The following is a 22,092-nucleotide window of genomic DNA, read 5'->3' as shown; positions in this document are numbered from 1 at the left end:
ACACTTCAGTGAGAACAGCTGTCTCATACTGAAGTCATCAGTCTAGCCTCTACAAACGGTATCACCGTACTGACTAATGTTATTACCTAATTGATCATGTAGGGCGAATCACTACCTGCTACACCTGCAGTGGAACCTGAGACATCTGGCCGAGTCCTCTGCGAACCTCTAGGGCAGCCAGATGCCGTTAAATGCAAAATAGTTCCAATGCTCTCATAATCTGAGGGATTATTTCAGGCGACATTTAAATCCTGTTCTCGACATAACTGTAAACAAACAATGAAACTGCGTGTAAAGCTGCACAGGACTGATTTTTACAGGAGAAACAAGCTTTCTATCTGGTGGCCTTAAGGCACATACCTGCTGTGACCTCTTCAGTGCTAATCCTGCACTCACTTCACTCAAGGGGACAATATACAGTAGCCTGTAGGGGCCAAATGAGTCTTTAGCGTTGTGAATGGTTGCTACGAGGAAACAGTCAGGACAAATTTATCTTGGTGACATTTAAAATATCCTCTGAACAATAACTCTTCATATTCTATGTGTTGCAGAGAATTTGACTGATTAAACATGAGATCCTTTTGGTGTTCTTGCAGAATTTGTATCTGGGTTGATAATTGTGATAACTGATCGTGTGTTTAAAGTCGCCCAGTGCAGTTTAAATCTTCATTTATAGGGGAGAGATTTAATTGAAGAGACTCTAAAAATGACTAAAGGAAATTGCGATAATCAGTCTGCACGCCTCTTTCTGCTTCAGTGTCGATAAGACTTATAAAAACTTGTTGAAACATGAACTACAGTAATGTGAATAATTTCTAATCAAAGCAGCTGCTGTGCCTCTGTGCCAGTTCCACAGAGTAGAAATTATCTGTTGGATGTTATGCGAGGTTTTCTGTAATGCAATATGGAGCGTATTATACTTCTACACTGTCCGTCCTCAGATATGGATTTAGAGTCTGCGCCCTCTCCCCTCTCAAGCTAAGCTGCTGAATTGCCACAGAGTAGCCCAACCTCGAGGTCAGCCGGGCTGTAGTGACTTTGGGCTAAATTTGGAACGTGGAGCAATTAGGCGCACACTCCGCTGCATCACTCCACTGCATTAACTACACGGGGGCAATTGCGGGGCAAAGATTTCGGGGTTGGATGCAGATCTCTTTCTTGTTAACAAGATTAAAGATCGTGCAGACGCTCGACCAAAGTCAAATCTTCTCTGATAAATCCCAAACCGAGGGGAGGAGTGAATCCTCTAACAGCCAAATCTGGAGTAATGAATTCTCTCCTAGTGTCACTGTTTTACCAACCACATTTTTGAGGAAAAGAACATCCAACTGAGGGTTAGATCTCCATGGAGCTGACAGATTGAGAGATTTGTTAACCACAACCAAAATTGTGGCAGCATTTGGCTGGTGTTTATCTGTCACTCACAGCACTCATCACTGGCCAAATGGTGGTAAAATCTTAGAGTATCTGGCAGCTTGTATGTTCTACTAGCTACTTTGGCAGGGAACCAAGTATCATTTGGGGGTCCCTTGACGTTGGTAGGGTCAGTTAAGTAGTCAAGTAAAAGCAGATGGTGAATTTTGTCAGATGTATAAAGGAAATATAGTTTCATCTTACACCTCTCTTCCTTCTCTGTTTTTTATTTCCAGTGACGAGGGTTGAAGCAGATCAAGCCGGGCCAGGCTAGGCCAGGCTAGGCCTACCTAGCCCTCTGTCTGGCCCTACCAGAAAGGCCAAAACTCCGGGAAGTCCTATCTTCAACAGACCTCCAATCAAGCTGTAACGGATTGGATTCCAATCATATTTTCTCTTATCAGCCGCTGGGAGGCCAAACTGGTCTGTTTGATCTCCAGTCCTTCCATGTCATGGTTGTCCTTCTCTGGATGTTGGCATCAGGATGGATTCGGGTGTTAATTTGACGACTGTCACCTCATTGCAGTGCTTGCACCCCCCCTCCTTGGACTGCCTTTCATCCCTTCCCTCCCCAGTCTTTAAGCGAAAGCCCCTTCCTCTTTCATGGGGCTTCCCTGAACCCTGTACAGAAGGGCCTTGTAGGAACTGTAGGTTGTCTTGTTGAAACAGTTGCAAAGAGGAAGTGGAGTTAATAAATATTTGCTAAAAAAAACTACAGAACACAATGAAAAATGCTGCATTCAGTTGATTGATTTAACCCGTCCCCTTTGTTTTTCCTGGAGTTTCATCAAAGGTTGGAGAGCTTTTCATTTGGAGCAGAAGCTTGCTAGTCGAGATTCGTGCTTGCAATTACACACAGTTTACACATAGGTTGGTCTGATTACTCAGATGAAATAAGTCCTTATTTATACGTGAATAATTTCTCTTTTGTGATCCGAGCCTCGGGGAGGAATGTCTGAAAGCAGTAGCAACAGCAAAGCGGTGAAATTCATTGCCCCGGCCCCCCCTCCTCCCTCTGCCTCTGCCATTCCATCGCCCCAGACCCCCCACAAAAATGTGAACGGCTCTGCCAGTTCAGACACGCACGTGGTGGAGAAGCTCAGCGGACACCCTGAGGTCCAACGTCGGCGCCACACGATGGATAGAGACTCTAAAACAGCCGAGCACCGCTTCTTCCGCCGCAGTGTCATTTGTGACTCCAACGCCACAGCTTTGGACCTGCCCAGCAAAGCAGCTGTGATACTCACCTCACCTCCAGACTGTGAAGGGCCTCCGGTCTTCTTCCTTCCACAGCCCTCTGGTCCTGGACCTGGGGTACGAGATGCTGAGGTCCCAAGAGGTCCCCTAACGTCGACTCTTCAGCCTGGTCTTGGGCTTGGTGATGCAGTTGTGAAAGAGCAAAATGCCGAGGAAGAGTTAGTTGTGGGCAGTGTCACAATTGCTGTTCCCACCAGTAGCGGTGTTGAACATAGCACAGATGGGGCAGTAAAAGCACCCAGCCCGACAGTATTGGATGTTACCGTCAAAGCGGAAGGCAAGCAGCCTGAAGTCATATTGCGTCCCAGAGGGTCAGAAATTACACAACAATTGGCGAAAGATGGAAAAGCGATTGAACGTGTGGACGAGGGTAGCGCTAGTAGTCCGACCGAAGAGAAGGAGAGGGAGACGGAAGAGGAGAGGGGTCTAGCAAAAGCACGAGCCGAGCAAAGGGAGGCCGAGAAACGAGTGCAAGAGGATATAGAGGAGGCGGAGACAAAAGCTGTGGGGACTTCACCAGATGGACGCTTTCTCAAATTTGACATCGAGATTGGAAGAGGGTCCTTTAAAACTGTATACAAGGGACTGGATACAGAGACTACAGTGGAAGTGGCATGGTGTGAACTCCAGGTGAGTCCTGACTCATAAAACTGTCACCTCTGCAGTGCTTTGCTCTGTCTCTTCCCGTTTATCTGCCTAAGTCTTTAATTAAATGTTATTTTGTGGTTGTCGCTGAGCTGTCTAAATTCCAACCAGGTCCTGATTTACTCTTTCTTTTCTTGTATGGCCTTGTTTTTGTTTTTCACTTTCAGATCTCAAGTTTGCTGATATGTGAGCACTTCCTGTTCACCCAGATGCTTTCCTTTATAAGTGTTCACAACATAAGATCAGTATCTGATTTAAGATTGAGATACCGGTGCAGATTACATCCTGGTTAAATGCATTTCAGATAAAGCATGACGAGATGTTTGTGTGTTATTTTAAAGCAGCAACAATGAGGAAGTTCATGCTCAGGAGCTTGCCTTTTGGAGATTCATCTTTGTTTGGTTTGCACATTTGCTCTTGGGTCATGTGTCTTCTTGAGTATTGCTTTTCCTCATGAATGATGGATTCCATCCCTACGTCAGTCATTAAAAAAATATTGCTTCTTGGACTGGTTTGTTGCTAGATGAGCTGCATCTCAGTCGAGGCCACCGCTCAAAAATATATACTTGACTGGTTTTTACCTTGCTTGACCTGTACCTGTATCAGGTAGCAGATTTTTTTTTTGTCAAAATCTTCTCTTTGGGTGCTCAGATTTTGCATGACTGACAGCAAAATCTGAAAAGCTCAGGAGGAGGTATGGTGCAACTCCTGTCTGTCTCTGTAGCTCAGCCACCTCTTTTCCTATGACTCATGCTTTTGCTGCATCCTGATACACTCTGGTATAAACGGTTGCCTTTTTAATGTGTGTGAACGGATGCTGTGGTGCTGCCACAAGATGCACAAGTGAATGTTGATTGAGGATGCCTATCAATCACGGCCTAAATATACCTTTTAAACATGTAAATTTGATATCCTGATATCATAAACCTGCTTGCTTGATGTCTGTAGAAAGTAGGATGAATTTCAGGACATTATCTTGGTTATACATTATCTAAGGTTAGACAACATACCTCATGATCTGGGACTTCCTCGTCGAAATCCCCAGACTGTCTGGGAAATTCAGGGTACCGAAAGTGAACTAGTAACACTTTTACATCTTTCACCTACTTTTCCTGGTTGTGATGCCCTTGAGCAGGACCGAGTACTTTCCTCGCTACTCTTGTATGGTTTCTCTGTGGTATAACAGGACTGGATGCACTGGGCAGCTCCCAATCTGCTTCTATTCCCAGTGTGCAGATAACAAAAAGGTTAACAAAAAAGAGCTATGTCTTTCTTGTACAGTGTGTAAAACACGAGACAGGATGGCACACAGTTCACCACAGGATGCTGTTGCTACATTATGGTGCACTGATGCAACTTCTGCAGCGAGTGTGTGTGTGTATGTGTGTTAGATAGAGAGAGAGAGAGAGAGAGAGAGAGTATGAAGAGAATAGTTGGAGTAGATTTGTGTGTTGGCGGGAGAATTGAGGTTGACAGAAAGTGAAAAAGCAAACGTCTTTTCAGCTTTGTCTTGTTTTTCAGTGGAATAACCGTCTGAGCTGGTCATATGACATCAGGGCGCTGACTTAGCTGAGGTATAAAACAGTGACATGGACTCACGTGGAACTGCTTGCCCTGATGAAGCAAGATTAAGAAGAAGAAATAAGAAATTTGACTATTTATCCGTTGTTGTGCAGAACGACTTTATTAGCAACACACTGGGAGTAATTTGTATTATGTCAGAAATCTAACAAGAAAAAAAGACATGGGCTCCGTCTTTCCGGCATGCTGGCTTGGCTCTCTTCCATGACTGATGAATAAGAAGTAAAATGAGGCGAGACGGTTCAGTTCCATGTTTTCTCTGCTGTTTTTGCTGTCCTCCCATCACAAGATGCTCCTTGAGTCTCCCTGAATCCCAGGAGCTAAAATCAGCTTCGGCTGATGCCCCGCGTCTAGGAAACGCTGGCTTGTTTATCAGAAAACAAATGTCTATAGCCTCTGTTGAGCTCCATCCCTCTGTCACACATGCCTCTTTCTTTCTTTCTCTCTCTCTTTCTGTCTCTCTTTTGTGAGACAAAAAACGAGGAAACCTTGTGGTTCTTGGCAGTGTTGTGGGGCAAAAAGGTATTAATCCGGTCAGAATCAGGACCCAGATTAATTTCTAAGGCTATCATTTGGTTAAATAATCAAAATAAATGGTTTCTATCATACAAGTATGTTATCTAACATTACCTGGATTACTGCAATGATTAAACATTAAACATCATATACTGCATGTGTTATATAAGGGTACTGAAGGCCTGTGGTGACTCGGCTATATGCATGCAGAGACAAGTACTTTTCTTCAGAGCCTGGCTATAATCCTGTGTCAAAGATGACTGAGCAACTGCTGACATGTGGCAGAATGGTGAGAGTAAAGTTACACACACATACGCATAGACACACACCCGTATGCACACAGACACACAACCAATCGCATTCACGCACTGGGTGGGCATTGGGAACTGGAGATCTGTGGGAGTCAGGATCATCTGGAACCTGTCGGATTTCTGTACGTGTTTTTACGAATGTGCGTGTGCTTCCATCCCTTTGACTAATATGCATATTTATCTGACGTTGTTTAAATTCTGGGGTCATGTGCGTGTGTGTTAGTCGATAGATTCATACAGGGTTGTGTCTTTACATTCTTCAGCATCTGATCCAAAGCAGGTTAACGTCCGTTTCCAGGAGAATCTATAGATGGATGGAAATGCAGGAAGAGGAGGAGGAGAGAGATGAAACAGATAGTTTGCTTAAGCCTTAGTGAAGAAATAGATTTATAAAGAGATAGAGGGAGTGGTGAGAAAGAGGAGGAAGGTCACCCAGTAGCTTATCTTGAGGTGCCTTGTTAGACTGAAAGGCAGATGATGGATGGGGAAGAAGAGGCTGACGCAGTTCTTCTGGAATGAGAGAAAATGGAGAAGGAGAAATGTTCGGGGTCGCTGGTTTTAATCTTGAGCTACTGAACGAGAGATAGCTTTAAATGACGGCACTTTGGACCACAGCGTTAATCATTTATGTTCACTATTTTATATTACTGGAAAGACCTCAATCAGGCAAGAAAATAGAAGGTCCTCTTAGAGGAAGATAAATAAATAGATAAAAGTTGATAAAGCATTAGAGCTAAAATGATGAGTCACCTTAAAGAAAATTAGCAACTTTTTTGATTTGCTTCAGTCATTTTTTAAGCAAAAATGTCAAACAATTCCTGGTTTCAGCCACTTAAATGTCAGGATTTGCAGATTATCTTTGTCATTTATGGTAGTTACTGAGTCTTTTGAGTCTTCTGTTTTTGACATTTTATAGATTAAATGATTAATCAATTAATCATGAAAATAATCAGCTAGTTAATCAGTGAAAGTGGTGATCAAGTCATTTATGAAAGAAAAATGTCAAATGTTGCTTGTCCCTGCTTCTCAAATGCAAAAATGTGCCACTTATTTTGTGTTATGTCACAAAAAATTCCTGAAATGAGTGGCCCTTTAGGAATACAGTGGGCTGTTTGGGTGAAGCACACAGTTAAGACATCTACCACTAAGTGACACCAGATTTGCACATATGGTCCATGAATCAAAGTTAAGAGAGTGAATCCACGACAAGGCAGTCAGAGGAGGTAAAAGTAAGAAAGTATGGAGGGAAAGCAGAGAAATGAAATCCTATAAAAGAGCAGGGATGGAGGGAGGAGGGGTTAAGGTCAAAGTTCAGCCCTGTTGTGTCCGAAGCAATCACTAGGAGCCTATCCAGCGTTCAGCTTCCTTCACTGGGGGGGGGGGGGGGTTGCGTGTGACAGAGACATAAAGATCAAATGGGGATTTGATGAATAAAGTGCAAAAACAGTAAAATTCGACTTTAGAGAACTCTTGGAGGACCGGTGGTCGGAGGAGATTAGGAGGAAGAAGATGAAGGCAGCAGGAAAGATCGGGAGCATGAGTGTGAGGAAGAGGGAGTTCAGGGGGAGAATAGAGAAATGGGAAACACTGGGAGGAGGGGAAGGAGGAAGGAAAAAGTGGGAGAGAAAAGACAAATGAACTGAGAAGGGGAGGAGAAGGAGGAGGGAGAGGAGCACAGAAACTGAGGGCGAAAAGAAGAGGGGACCCTGTGTGTGTGTGTGTGTGTGTGTGTGTGTGTGTGTGTGTGAGAGAGAGTGTGTGTGTGTGTGTGTGTGTGTGTGTGTGTGTGTGTGTGTGTGTGTGTGTGTGTGTGTGTGTGAGTGTGAGTGTGTGAGTGTGAGTGTGTGTGTGAGAGAGTGTGTGTGTGTGAGTGTGAGTGTGTGAGAGTGTGACCTTAGGCTCCTAGCTCCACTGGCACTCAAAGACCTTGAAATTTCTCTCTCAACAGTAACACAAGGCGGATTAGCCCCCTCCCCACAGACACACACACATAGACATATTCATGGACACACATGCTTTTTGGGCTTCAAGGCTCTCTTTTATTCTTTTATTCTTTATTTGGGTCCCCATTAGCTGTCACTAAGGTAGCAGCTATATACTTCCTTGGGTCCACACACAGCGAAACATATAAAACAAGACATATAACAAATGTAGAAAGTCTTAATAAGAATATAAAAACTTGCCTTAAAGGGTGATCAAAGTTGGTAAAGAAACTCATCAGATTGCATGTCCACCTATTATGTACTGTGAGCCGTGAAAGACATGCATTCTCTATGTACTCTGCCTCACATGTAGCGAACAGGGCAATTTGAGCCTTGCAGCTTTATTCTGAACTACTTGAAGCTTCGACAGATCTTTATTGGCTGCACCTGACCAGACTGCTGAGCAGTAATCAAGGTGAGATAAAACTAGGGCCTCTGTCACTAGCAGTCCAGCGGCAGGGTTAAGAATAGAGGAACATGATATTACTTGACTCTTTTTTTTCACGATGATAGCGAGCCATCACGTGTGACACCAAGAAAATTTGCCCCTATTAACCTTTTCAATATGCAAGGTTTTGAGTAACATGCACAGCTGACTATCGTATTTGGTGGTATGTCTGGTATTTAACATAATACTTTTGGTTTTGCTACACTCAAAATTAATCTATTCTCCCCCTATCCAGTTAAGTAATAGTTGCATTTCAGATGGAAGAGCAGTTCTTAATTTATTCGTATAGTTGATGTAAAATCTATAGTTTTATCATCTGCAAATAGTGTAGCATTGCACTTATTCAAAACATAAATATGAAAAAGAGTAGTGGCCCGAGGCACCTGCTCTGAGGTATGCCGCACTGTAAGCATTTCAGGGAGGAAAAGCTATCATTAACAAAACAGACTGCAACCTTTTGGATAAATAGCTGGTAAACAAGTTGGTTGCTGTTGGCCTAAGCCCTTGTGCATTTCGGTTCATTAATAATAATTCATTAGTAATACTGTTCCAACCATCATTTTCCTATAAAAATAACAGTTAATAACAATTAACGGTTAACTGCAGCTGACATAAAAGTACTATAGTTCATTCCTAATTCATATGACCATAGTCTCCTTACATAGACAAAATGAATAACACCTAACAAGGCTAATAGCTCACAGTTTCCAATTTTAGCATTGCGGCAATTTGTTTACAGCGTTGACCCATTTCAACCTGGTACTGGCCTGAAATCTGCCCATGTGCTGGTAAAAGGCCAGAGGGAGGCAGAGAGGCATAAAATGAGGGAGAGCAGGAGGAAGGAAGATATTGAGATGTTTGTGAAGACTGTTGATCAGATATTTAAAGAGTGTTACTCCCCAAAGCAGTTCACTGAACAATAGGCTCTCTGTTGCACAAACAAGAGTCTGTATTCATTTTTATTAGATGTTGGAAAAAAAAGCTTTTTCAAAAGCAGTATTTGACAAATTATAAGTATAAACCTCTGATATGGTACCCTGTTTCTAAGGTCAAATGAAACTGTTGCAAATGTGTGAAATACTACAGGTTATATCCATAAATATCCACAGTCATTGAGGTGAAACGGTTAGATTTTCCAGAGGTTCAGATTTCCCTGACAAAACGACGAACTGCAGCTGTGTCAAGCCTTAGGCAAAGGCTGGCTCTCACTGCTGATTGATTCTGAAGTTGCTATAAAATAGGTTTAGCCACCACCACCACCACCCCCAAAAAAAACAAAAAACAAAACACACACATACACACACACACACACACAGAAAAAAGGAATGGAAACTGTCTGCAATTTTAACATTTTCTCGTAAATGTTTTAAATGCTGGCTACAAATATTTTACTCAGTTCCTTTTCCTTATTAGCAATTAAGCTAATGCCTATGTGCATATAAATGTGAGCCTGTGTATGAGTTCATGTGTGTATGCAGTGGAGGTGTGGCCGTGTGTGTGCACATACTGCAGCTAGCTTGGGGATTGTTAACTTATTCATTTGGCTGAGCCTAGCTGCAGATGAGCTCAACTGTTGAATAATAATAAAATCTTAAAGTGGAAATGTTTTTTTTGTGTTTTTAATGTGATAGACAGACAGATGGTTTGCTGGACTGAGAAGTTTAAGAGTTTATCGCTGGCCTGGAATAAGTACCTTTTCTGTTGTAGTCGGGATGGAAAGTTACCATTAGACACTGTACGGGTTTGCTTGTAAGTCTATGCAGAACTATCAATCACTGTGATAGCATCACTCATAAAACTGTCGTTCTTCCAGCTGTAAAACAAATGTTGCACGTCAGCCTCTGGTTGGGAATCCCGAAGTCATGATGGACAAACAAGTTTGTTTCCAGCCACGCAACCTGCAGGGATCAAAGGTATCCAAGAGAAAAATTAGGAGTGTCAGAAACCTCTCACAGCTGAGCGTTTTATGAACACAGCACATACTTATGCTTAAACACACACAGCACAATGTGTAGTTCAGATATGCACAGGTTGGATTTATGAGCGATAGAACGATAGGAAAATGCCGTGGGCTGTAATCGCCCTGTGTTCGGCTCTGATGTCTGATAATCCGAAGATGACAGAGGATAAGAAGAGGGCATGGAGCGAGTCACTTTTCCATTCATTTTATGGCTCCTTCCCTTACTGTACTGCTCAGTCTTCCGTCTTTGTCCCGCCTCAGTTGTTAGTCTCTCTCCCTCTGTCTCTCTGTCATGTGTCAGTAACCAGCTGCGAGCAACAAAGGAAGAGAGACAGAGAAGCTGACACTTCCTCATATGCAAAACCATGCCCGTGCTTCCTTCCGTGTTATGTGTGTGTGTGTGTGTCTGTGTGTGTGTATGTGTGTTCACCGTTGAACGCTAAGGTCAGGCCACCCTGTATTTCACTAGTATTGATTTCAGCGGAAGGCAAAAGTGTCACATGACCTTAATGCGATTAACAAAATGATGTTGTAAAAATAGAATATAGTGAATGTGGACTAATTCAAATAAAGTTAATGTAGTGTAGACTGTCCACCAACGGGAGTTAAACATTTTATCACACATGCATAAATCTCACTCTATGGCTTTGTGGCCCTGGATGTGTGTGTTGTCAAGACAGTTGAGTTATGCTTGTGACTGTCTGTGTGTTCAGGGAAAAAATGACTGACCTTTTCCCTCCCACTCTCTGATTATTTCGAAAGAAAAAACACAAGAAGCAAGTGCAATCCTGAGCAGACTTCTGAGTGTGTGTGTGTGTGTGTATGTGTGTGCGTGTGTATTTGTGCAAGTCAGGAAGCTGAAGATGCTGAAGTGTTTTGGCACCTTCTTCTAAATAAACTGAGCTGAGAGAAAGGTGCTTTCGAAAGCTACTGAGGATTATATCACACTGGATGTATCAGATTGTGTGTGTGTGTGTGTGTGTGTGTGTGTGTGTGTACTTGATAATTATAGTGCTGCTTAATTGAAAACAGGGTGTGTGTTGTTGACTCATGAAAAGGCAATGTGTGCTGATGTAGGGACTGTGTGTTAAGGGGTGAGTCGGGGACAGTGAATGCATCAGGCAGATGTTAGATGACTTGCACAGTGAGACATGATGACATAGCTAATGCTCTCTGTTTTTCTGTTCTCTCTCACGTGCTCTCTTTCTTTTTTATGGCTCTTTCCAATCAGATTCACTCCTCCCTCCCTTTTTTTTTTTTATCTCCATCTACTCCTGCTCTCCTCATTATTTCCCTTCTCTCATCTGTTTCCTCTCTCCGTCTTAATCCCTTCTTCTTACATCAGTCCGCCCTCCCTCCTCAGATTTCACACGTTGACTTTTTTGTGTCCGACTCATCCTCCGCTGCTGCTTACTCATTCACTCCATCATTGATCTTTCTGTAATCTCAGCTTTGAAGATTTTTATCAAGGCGTGTCTGATCTAGCTGTTTACTACATTGCAGAGAGACAGCCTGGCAAAAATGTTGAATATATTGCATTGTATTCATCATTGTCCTTAAGGAATCCTTGAAACTGGATTGCAGTTTTGATATACTGACTGCAACCCTGATTCAACCCTACACACACACACACACACACACACACACACACACACAGTAGCCTGACTAAATGCAAAATCTGCGCCTGATTAGCTAAAAGAGGGTTATTGTTTTTTCCACGTTTTATATTTTTTGCCAGGAAACGGCGAAACAATACTGACATTGTGAAGACTAATCACTTCCTGGAAATTCCAAGCCACGATTGGCCGACAGCTGCAGATCAGTGGCAGGCGATTGGGTCACGTTGTTTTGAGCCTGAAATGACAAATCTGGGATCATATGGACAGTCTCTGCTTCCTCAGAGAGACTTGAAGTACAATGGAAGCAGCATTGACAACATATCATACGCTGAAATTGTGACTAAAACAGTAAGCGTGATCAAAAACTGAGTGAGCCGGTCCTTGAGGATACTTTATTTTCTTTGGTTTAATAGGAAGGAGTTCAGTTTCTGTTAACTATAAAACAGCAACAGTCTACCTAGTTCTCCAAGACAGGTTCAGAGTGGGTTGGGTTGACATTTTAATTACAGGACATTATCTTTAACCACTGTAATAAAGGAAAATCACACATGTTTACACATAAACTGAACAGAAACTCAAAAGACCAGACTGAATGACAGGATGAGAGTATGTGGGGATATGGTGAAGATAGGCGCATAATCAAAGCCCAAAGTAACAACAGTGCAAAACATTTGGGCTGATGCTGACTTTACTCTGTTTTGTTATGGTGTTAGCTCGTTAAACATGGCAAGAGCAGAGCCTCCATGATCGGTTTTGGTTGACAAAGTAAACTGTGTTGTCAATGTTGCGTCAGTTGTTCCTCACGGTACTGAAAATGGTGTTGAATATTGATTCAGAGCATTGTATCGAATTTAGGAAATACAGTATTGTGACAACACTTAAAGAAAGTACATACAGTAAGTCAATTTTAAGAAATATTAACCCAATTTATATTCATGCATTTTGAAGCGCTTTTTGATTGGTGGCATTAGAAAAGGTTCATGGAAATGGAAAATGTTGACAAAAATAATTTAATTTTATATGCTCACTTGACGGGGGTTTCTGCCTTTCTGAAAAAGGTTAACTTTAATGAGCTTAATGGGAGAACGAAACAACTTCTGAATAAGTTCTGACTAGCAGATATTTGTCTCACATGACTGATCAGCTGTTGTTGTTCTGAGAAGAGAATAAGATGCAGCTGTTTGAAGAAGCTGTAGACCTCTCCCCTTTTCTCGTCTCGATGGCCAAGGTGCCTGGTTTTGCTTCTTCTTTTTCTTCTTCACTTGTTTTGCATTCTATTTGTTTAACGCACCATTTTAAAAGTTCACTTCAAGTTACATTGAATCACAGCTAATCAGTCAATATTATGAAATTTAAAGAATCAGAGAAGAAATATTCCAATCCACGTCTCTGTGTCAAATGGGTCGACAACGTGCCATTTGACTCGGCTTCGTGACTGTCCTCCTGACCTGGTTGAACACGGGTCGGGCAGAAGCTGCTTGGCTTTGGTTAACAGGCGAGTATATGAGGGAATTTAATTAGATCCTAATCACATTTGAATGACATTAAACTGACTCATGACAAGTAAAAAAAAAAAAGGAACTACAGTCGCATGCTGGTATCTCTGATGACAACAGATCAAAGCCGTGACTGCTGGGTTGAATGCATGTTCAATGGGCCAGTGCACCTCCTGCATAAAAGGGGTATAGGTGACTGTGAGGCCTCGGTCTAAAATAGATCTCGTCTCTAAACTGCCACTCGTCTGCATCAGCGTAAAGTGACCTGAGCTGCACATCTTCGGCTGCTGGCTCTACAGCGATGTGTGTCTTTTCTTTATGTGTGTGTGTTTAGCCTGCCCTCACTTTTGTCTGTGCTCTGACTTTGCACGGACTATTTATCTGTGTGTGTGCAGCTCAGTCTGTGTATAGGATGTGTGTGTGCACGTGCAACAGAGTTCCTGTTTCTTTCTTTGTGTTCACCTCTTATTCCCTGTGTGTGTGTTTGTGTGTGTGAGTGGGGTGGGGGGTGGGGGGGGGGGGGGGGGGAAGGGTTTCATGGTATCCCACATTCCCAACGGCATTCCAATGATAAGATGTCATTCCTTAGAGGATTCGGTTGGGGGTTGTATAATATAATGTGACCCTGCCCCCCATCACCATCCCCATAATACATGTGTGTGTGCTGGGGAGTGCTTAATATCTGTGTGTGTGTGTGTGTGTGTGTGTGTGTGTGTGTGTGTGTGTGTGTGTGTGTGTGTGTGTGTGTGTGTGTGTGTGTGTGTGTGTGTGTGTGTGTGTGTGTGTGTGTGTGTGTGTGTGTGTGTGTTGGAATTCTTTACAAGGCTGAGTCTCTACCCCCCTTGAAATTACATTTCATTCCTTTAATCTTTAAAATCTTGTTTTATTGAAAAACTCCTTGATTGACAAGTGATCTCTGCAACAAATTGTAGCTCCAGGACTGTATGTTACATCCTCCCCATTGGTTATTTTTTTTAACATATTTTTGGGGTATTTTTGCCTTAATATTGATAGGTGACGTTAGAGAAGGGATGGCGAAATGAAGGGAGAGACTCAATTGGACCAAGTGTAAACCCAACGTGATTGGTTTGGTTTGTCGACGACCTCCAGTTTAGCATTACGGCCTTCGCCATCTCGTTTTTTTGGAACTAGAAATGACCATTGGCCATTGGATCTTCTCTGGATGAAGCTTAAATTTGATGCTCAGCTGATGTCATGGAGGCTGGACTAGCTACATGCATAAGTTGAATTACTGTCATCTTTTTTATCAAGATTTGCTGTAAAACCATAGCTTTCTGTTATTACAACAAGCCAAAAATGAGCAGTGAAGTACAACACTCTGCAACACACAGTAGAGAGATAGATGGACAGATATTTTATTTGGCTCTGATAATATGACAAGTCTATATTAAGAGATTCAAGTGAAACCAATTGATACTCAAGATACAACCTCCCCCTCCCAACAGAAACAGTTTGGGTTTAACAGGTTCACTTATGTCTCTAAATAGAAAAATGAAAAATGGCAAGAGGGAAACAACAAAGTGTTGTATTGATGAGGCTATGTGCGACTGTGTTTGTTGCTTTCTCTCTCTGTCACTCTCCCTCCCATTTTGTGTCTCTGTTGTCTCCACCGGTTCTCTCTCCATCCTCCATGACCTTAACTAAAGCCTCTGGGAGGGGGGAGAGAGGAGAGACAGACAGAGATGGAGAGGGGCAGCAAAGAGAGAAGAGATGGGATTTTTCCCTCTAATTTTTTTCTTTCTCTTCTATTAATAGCAGCAGAGCAGCCGGGTGTCATCTGCTGAGCCATAACTAGAGCAGAAAAGAGTAGGGACCGTTTTTTGGATGCGAGTATCCAAGTGGATATATGTGTGTCAGATTTTGTTGTGTCTGTGTGTGTAGTCTACTTTCTACACTTAAACGCTTACGCAAAAAAGCGAAGGTTTGATAAAATACTTGACACCACAGGCAAAAACGTATTCAAGTACTTTAAATTTGCTGAATGAAATATTTAATGTACTTGTTTCTGTCTTCCCCCCGAATCTGAAATGGTTTTCAGGAGTTATGATAGTGTATTTAATTTTTTAGGCGCTATTAACATATGTTTAATGGAGGCTTTGATGTATTCAATGAAATTAATATTCCACCAAAGTTTCTAGTGTAAAAACCCTCGGCTTAGAGGGTGGCTCTAAAAAGTTTGCCCTGTTTGACATATTTTCGTGATGTTTATTTGAGCATACAAATGAGTGGTGCTGAAAGGGATTACAGGGCTGCAACTATTACTTTCATGATGGATTAATCTGCTGATATTTCCTGCATTACTCGATTAATGGTTTTGTCTTTGTCAAATGTCAAATTTGTGAAAAATGCTCACCACAGAGCCTAAAGTGATGTCGTCAGATTGCATCTTTTTTCAACCAGCAGGCTAAAACCCAAAGACTCTTCATTTACTATCATAAAAAACTCAGCAAATCCTTAAAGGGTAACTCCACCAACACTTACATTTGAGAAGATGGAACCAGGCATGTCACACAATTTTTTGCTTGGAAAAATGATCAAGCAATTCTGATTGATCGTTTCTGAACATACAGCATATTACTTGAGCAACGTGCTGCTGAAGGTAGATTGACGTGATGTTTACATATTTAGGGGTAATACGAGTCCCAGCCTGCATATGTCGTGTCCCGTTAATGCCATTTTGTTTAAAAGTTGGTTGAACCAGAGTTTCTAATCTAAGTGGTCACTCTAATTATCTCAGTTAGTGGAGGGAGAGTCTGCCTGACACAACGCTGAGTCAATGGTAACAGGGTAAATACACACACATATCACACGCACTGTGGTCAGAGAGGTAGGAAGTTCTCCCCACCAGATTAGGAGTCAAGCAGAGTCAATCCCTCAGTCTGCATGATGTAATCACCACAGAGCGAGGTCACACGGATGGTATGCAATGCTCAATGCCATTTGAATTGAACGGGAAAGCCCCTTCTGTCCTTTTAATACTTTGGTCGGGTGTGAGGATGAACAGCTGCATGCCTTGTACCCGTCATCTGCCACAAATGATTTTAATGTTTAATAAACCATGATACTGTGAGAGGAAGGACACAGTCTGCCAACAGCACCCCTGAGTAATACAGTTTTCTTCTGTTCTTGTAGTTAATATGGCAGTAGTACGGTATTACAGTATATGTAAAAGCTGTCTTCTGTCCCGAGTTTCCAGAGTGGTGGTCCATAAGCTTTAGGGTTTAAGTTTGAAGTCACCAAGTTCACTTCGATGATGAGATTCTGGCTGCAGGGAGTGTTTACCAGATTCAACTGATAGCAGGTTTTATGTTGCCTTGCGGTGGTGTTGCATTTATCTGAGAAATTAGTTTCTGGGATGTGATAAGACAGGATGTGGGAATATTGCCTGGTGGTCTTTTCTCAGAATCGAAAAGGTCAAATGTTGGATCCTTGCAGCAGACGCTAAAATGTCCTTTTAAGGTAAATTCTCTGTATTAACAACCTCGTTCCAAAAATAAACAATAGCACACCAATGGTTGTACCTGTGAACAAAAATAATGATCCTGTACAACTGTCGAAGCTTCACATAATGCTGCATGTTGAAATGGGGTGAAGCAGTCATTAGTGAAGTGAGGGAAGTAAAATCTAGGTAGAAACTCATTCCTTAAAGGGGTAATATGTAAGAATTTAACTTGAACATGTTCAAAAATGAAGAAAAACTATCAACAGAATGTGAAGAAATAGTAGTTTTGGCATTATGATGTCTGTGTATTGTGTTGCAGAGATATCTACTAAGGTTAGCATGCTAACAAGCTAGCCCTGAGCGGCTAGTCCAAACTGCTACCTGCACAGCTATTTGAGCTAATTAGTTAGCGGCAGTCCACAGCAGTTGGGGGGGCAGCACATCAGACTAACCACTGTTGTTTTAAGAATGAATTTGTCAGGTGGCCAAGTCTTACATATTGTACCTTTTTTAAACCAGAAACTTGCCAAATCTAGAAGTTGTTCACGATTGACATTTTGGTGAATATCTTGAATGTTTGCCTTTGTTTTCACCTCCCAATTAGGAGTTAAACAAGTTAAGGTCTACAGGTTGGGGACAAGTTAACACCCCCCACATAACAATGGGACACAGATAAAAATCTAAGCAAAAAAAAAAAGAAGGCAAAATTAACACATTTTAACATGTCTTCGTCAAAAGTTTGAATCATGTGGACAATAGGCACACAGTACATTTTACAAAAAGCACAGGTGGAAATGGTAAAATGAGTGATTTTATCATTTGGCTTTGGTTCAAGGGTCCTGGTATTGTGCATGCTGGCTCACTGGAAATACAAAGGAGCAATCGTTTGTGTTATCAGTAACACCTGTGCTTTTCATACTAATGTCTGCAGTGAAACCATGTGTGGAACACCACTTAATATACAAACAGCAACCCAACTCTTATTTACACAACTCATTGTATACAACAGCACAAATCATTTCTATATAAAACATCCCATTGGTAATGATGGATTTTCCAAAAGTTACAAGGGTTTTCACTTATTTTGGCTCTTTATTGTGGATTCCGTTGGATTGTACCGATTTGACATGACAGAAATTGAGAGTTTTGTTATAAAATTATCAGTTTGGTTCGGCTGCAGCTTGAATCAATTTGACTGATTTGGGCAAGGGACAAAATGTGATTTTTGTAGAGTGTGATTTTGGTTGCCACAATGTAATTATATGTGGAACATTGTTAAGAATGAAACACAAAATGAGATTTTATAGCTATAACTTGTCCCCGAGGTTGTCCTGCTGAGTGGTAATGACCTGTTATGACAACAGTATCTCACAAAACATTCATATTTTTTGTTATTATAGCTATAACCCACAGGCAAGCCAAACAGTGTCCCACCCGTCTTTCCTGCTCACACAAACGTGTGCGCGGCCACACACGCACACAAATTATAACAAAGCAGGGTTGACAAAGAGGTCAGGTCTGTTTATTTACTGTTGTCCTTCCTTTGTTTGCGCGAATGCGTGTGGGTTGTGTTGCGTTGTCTATTCATTGTGTTACGGTTGATAAACAGCTCACCTCTGTCACCCTGTTGTTGACTCAGGCTTAGTAACGCTGAGAAAGAGGGGCGACGCTAAGTGAACGAAAGAGAGATACGCAGATGGAAGGAACAGAAGATTGGGGAAAGAGAGAGAGAGCAAGAAAGAAAGAAGAAAGGTGATGAAATAGACTTGTAAAGAAAGACAGAAGTAGAGTTATGCTGCTCTTTGTCTGACCTGTATGGGCGGGGTTAGGCCTTTTTAATGGGGCTTGTTTGAGGGGCTTCTAGTGTGTGTGTGTGTGTGTGTGTGTGTGTGTGTGTGTGTGTGTACTTGCCCGGACTCATCTGAAAGCCTCCGTTCATTCTCACTTCATCAATATTTGATTGGAAATATCTCTTGTTCTTCCTCTAGTGCTGAGTTTGCATGTGCGTTTGCAGCTAATGGAGTTGCATGTAGTAATACAGTCGTACATGTCTGCAGGGTTGTGTGTCTGTAAAGTAACATCTAAGGGCTGCTACTACTGTAATGCAACTAAACGCATTAATCCAATTAATTCAGTTATTTAGTGTAAGATCAATGAAAACTGCATTCGGTTCAAAAGTGGATCTAACAGTTGACCTCCATTAGAAGTTATGGATTAGTGTTGGTGAAAGGGAATGCACAACCCGATAACTCCAAAAATGAGATCAAATGTAATCCATTGATGGGCATAAACAAAGGGCAGAGAGAGAAATATGGGAACAGAGGTAGAAAAATCAGGCAGCCACTGTAGCAAAATCTCAATGAACACAGTACAGAGACAATAAAATAGCCAGAGAGAGTCATGAGCACAAGCTTAGACACAAGAGAGAGATAACGGCGGTAGACGAGGACGGAGAGAGAGCCAGACGATTCAGAGAGACAGAAAGGGCTGATGAAAAACAAACCGAAATGAGAGTGTGATATTCACTGAGATAAATGCAGACCGACAGACACAGAGAGGGACATGAAAACCAGAGAGAGACAGACGGGGGAGAGTCAGACAGGGAGAGTGAGACGGAAAGCTAATGGGGAGCTTTAGGAGGTAATGGACTGTGGATCCCCTGTGGTCTGATGGTAGTCCCATTCAACCTGTGTACTTTAGGCATTGTCTGCTCTATTGTATATTCAATATCCAGATGCTCCACAGCCCTGGGGTTTTTTGCACAGGAGCACAGAGCAGCTCACACAGCCGTCCATAGTGGTGCTGCAGCTTAGTTTCTGCTCAGAGAGGAATCATTTGAAATGTTTGGTTGACTTTGTATGTTGCAATGAGCTAGTTTAGTTTCAGGAAACCGATGAAGTAACACACAACAATAACTCTACAAAGCCACATGCTTTTAGAGATCCTGGTGTCATTGTGATCATGTACATCACATTGAACATGCCTGACTGAGCCTCTATGTCCTTCTTTGTGTGTGCTGTTTGTGCGTTTGATGTGTGGGTGGCCATGCATGCATGCATAACCATGTGGCTTTGTTTGCAGAAGAACAGGTTAGGGTGTTGATGCATTTTTGGATGCTGTTCAAGAAAAGCTTGTTTTTCAATACCATATCCTGAATTATATAAATGTTAATGCCTTTATCTCTTATTGATTATCTAAAGTTATCTCTTAGAGGGGAAGAAGATGAGGATTTTCTCTAATTTGTGAAAATTCAAGGTTAGGGCCTCTCAGCTTTAGGAGGCAAGTTGTTGTTTTCAAAGGTGACAAAAAAATCAGACATGCAATAGCAGAGAAAAAAGGGTTTAGAGGTGCCTACATTTTGCACCATTGCAGCTTAAGTTGCAGGTGGTACTTAACCACACCACAGTCTACAACACATCCGCATGCTGTTACTGCTGCTTGTGCACACACACTTTGCATGATGCTATTTCTGTACGTTATGAGGTATATTTCAGATATTGCGGTGAGCCACCAGCTATCTGCTACCTGTGTAGACATCTACATAGCTTTTGTATATTTGTAGACGGCTCTGTTTCTTTCCAACAGATTGATTGACAGCAACTGTGACCGCAGTTGACCCTTTAGTTGTGTTAATTTTCCATAATTGCCTCAATTAAAATTTAACAGTAAATGGACTCCTCCAGATATATTTCCTTGACCTGGTGAGGATGTCAATGATACTCTTCATTGGAATAGATACTGTAGAAAGATAGTAGGGATCCACTGATATGGTTTTTCAGGGCCGATAGTGATACTAATTATTAGTAATAAAGGAGACGGATAACTGATATATGGTCATGGAAAGTGCTTAATAGATATTTTGTGCAAAAATAGATATTGAAGTTCTTATTTTTTTTGTTCTTTAAAAAAAAAAAAAACTTAATTCAAGTAAATAGGCTTCTTTCTGCTGTATACATTTGTGTCTCCTGCAGTTGTGCCACCGGCATTCAGACAGTGCTACTTTCACATGCATGATGTGAGTCCAACAGCGTAGGTAATGGCAATAAAGCGAGAAATTTAACATTAGGCAAACCGTAAAGCCTGTTATTTCTCATTTGAAATATTCTTTGGAAAGTCATTAACACGTGTCTCAAACAATGCTGTGTTGGGTCCTTGAATTGGAGGGAATTGTGGCTGTAAAGTCCTTGATTTTGATGTTGAAATAGGTGTGGGAACCCTGTATAATGAAATCTGTGTTCTGTCAAAGGCTTTTCTGGAATATTTGGTACATATGATTGGCTCTGAGTCTGGGAAAGTTACAATATTATCTTAATTTAATAACTAATCTGCTGCTGTGTTTGTTTTATTTTTCTTACAAGCTGAATATTTGTAACTACTTTGCTTCTTCAAATTCATTATGAACCTAAGTAACAGCATAAGAAGATCATTCAGTGTTTAAATTTTACCATTCCTTTGTAATTATGCTTGCAACAGAGCTTGGCTTTGTTTAAGGGGTAGGTTAGTGAGAGTTAAAAGCCTAAGAACTGCTGGCATTTCTGGTAAGCATCTTCCAGCACATTTTAGGTGGGATTTCACTCTAAACTCTTTAAAAGGCTTCCTTTTCAGTGAAACAGCAAATCAGCTCTGGCTGCGGTGGTAGGGAATGTCCTTAATTAGCCCCAACATTAGCTCAGTTTCAGCTCAGTAGCTTGAAGCGAGCAAAGGGGGAGGATGAGATGATACAAAAGGGGAAATGGGTGAAAAGGGGGCAGCAGAGGGGAATGGAGAAAAGAGAAGGGAACGATGGAAAGCTGCCAAAAAACTGCAATGAAACTGCTTCTGATGCTCAATGAATGCACCACACAGGGGTTATTACACTACAACATGCATATATACAAAATCAGTCTTCAGCGTCCCTAACACTGTCGCAATAGTGGAAAAACAATTAGATGTGTTTTTATGTAGACACTGGCACTCCCCACACCAGGCTCTTCCCTCTTTTACCACAGCTTACAGAGAAATTCATCCGGGTGGTTTGGTTTAATATTGAGCAATGGCCAAATTTGTGTTTGTTAGAGTGTGGCAGTGAGCACGTAACAGTTCCCCATGGGACTGGCCATCACCCAAGCCAAACAATATGACAATAAATTCGGTTGTCAGCCACCCTGTCTCAGCATGTCTGCGGTTATTTGATATTTTTATCAGCCAATCTTCTCCGGTCTGAGGTTTTCTCTTTTCGAGGAATCATAGGTGTGTCAGACACTCGGTGTAGATTTACTGTTGATGAAGAATCACATCTTTTGTTTTATAAATGTATGTATGGCCTCGCTCCAATTTGTCATGAAGACATTTTTCTCATCTGCCAAAACAGGTCCCAACAGCAAACGTTAAGTGACTCATAAACAAAATGTGTGATAGGTGT

General features: G+C 41.8%; 1 protein-coding gene across 15 annotated transcripts in view; it reads left to right on the top strand.

Annotated features, from left to right (window-relative positions):
• wnk1b (WNK lysine deficient protein kinase 1b) overlaps positions 1–22,092 on the top strand; it is a 95,591-nt gene that overhangs the window by 2,120 nt on the left and 71,379 nt on the right. For all 15 annotated transcript variants that reach the window (XM_084346130.1, XM_084346131.1, XM_084346133.1 and 12 more), the window contains exon 2: positions 1,650–3,300. In XM_084346130.1, coding sequence (XP_084202256.1) covers positions 2,365–3,300 — 936 coding nt within the window. In that variant the 5' untranslated portion in view covers positions 1,650–2,364. The remainder of the gene's footprint in view (positions 1–1,649; positions 3,301–22,092) is intronic.

The sequence above is a fragment of the Pagrus pagrus genome, assembly GCF_965226575.1.
Source record: "Pagrus pagrus genome assembly, chromosome: 23".
NCBI classification, from domain to species: Eukaryota; Metazoa; Chordata; class Actinopteri; order Spariformes; family Sparidae; genus Pagrus; species Pagrus pagrus.
This window is presented reverse-complemented; position numbering and strand designations above follow the sequence as displayed.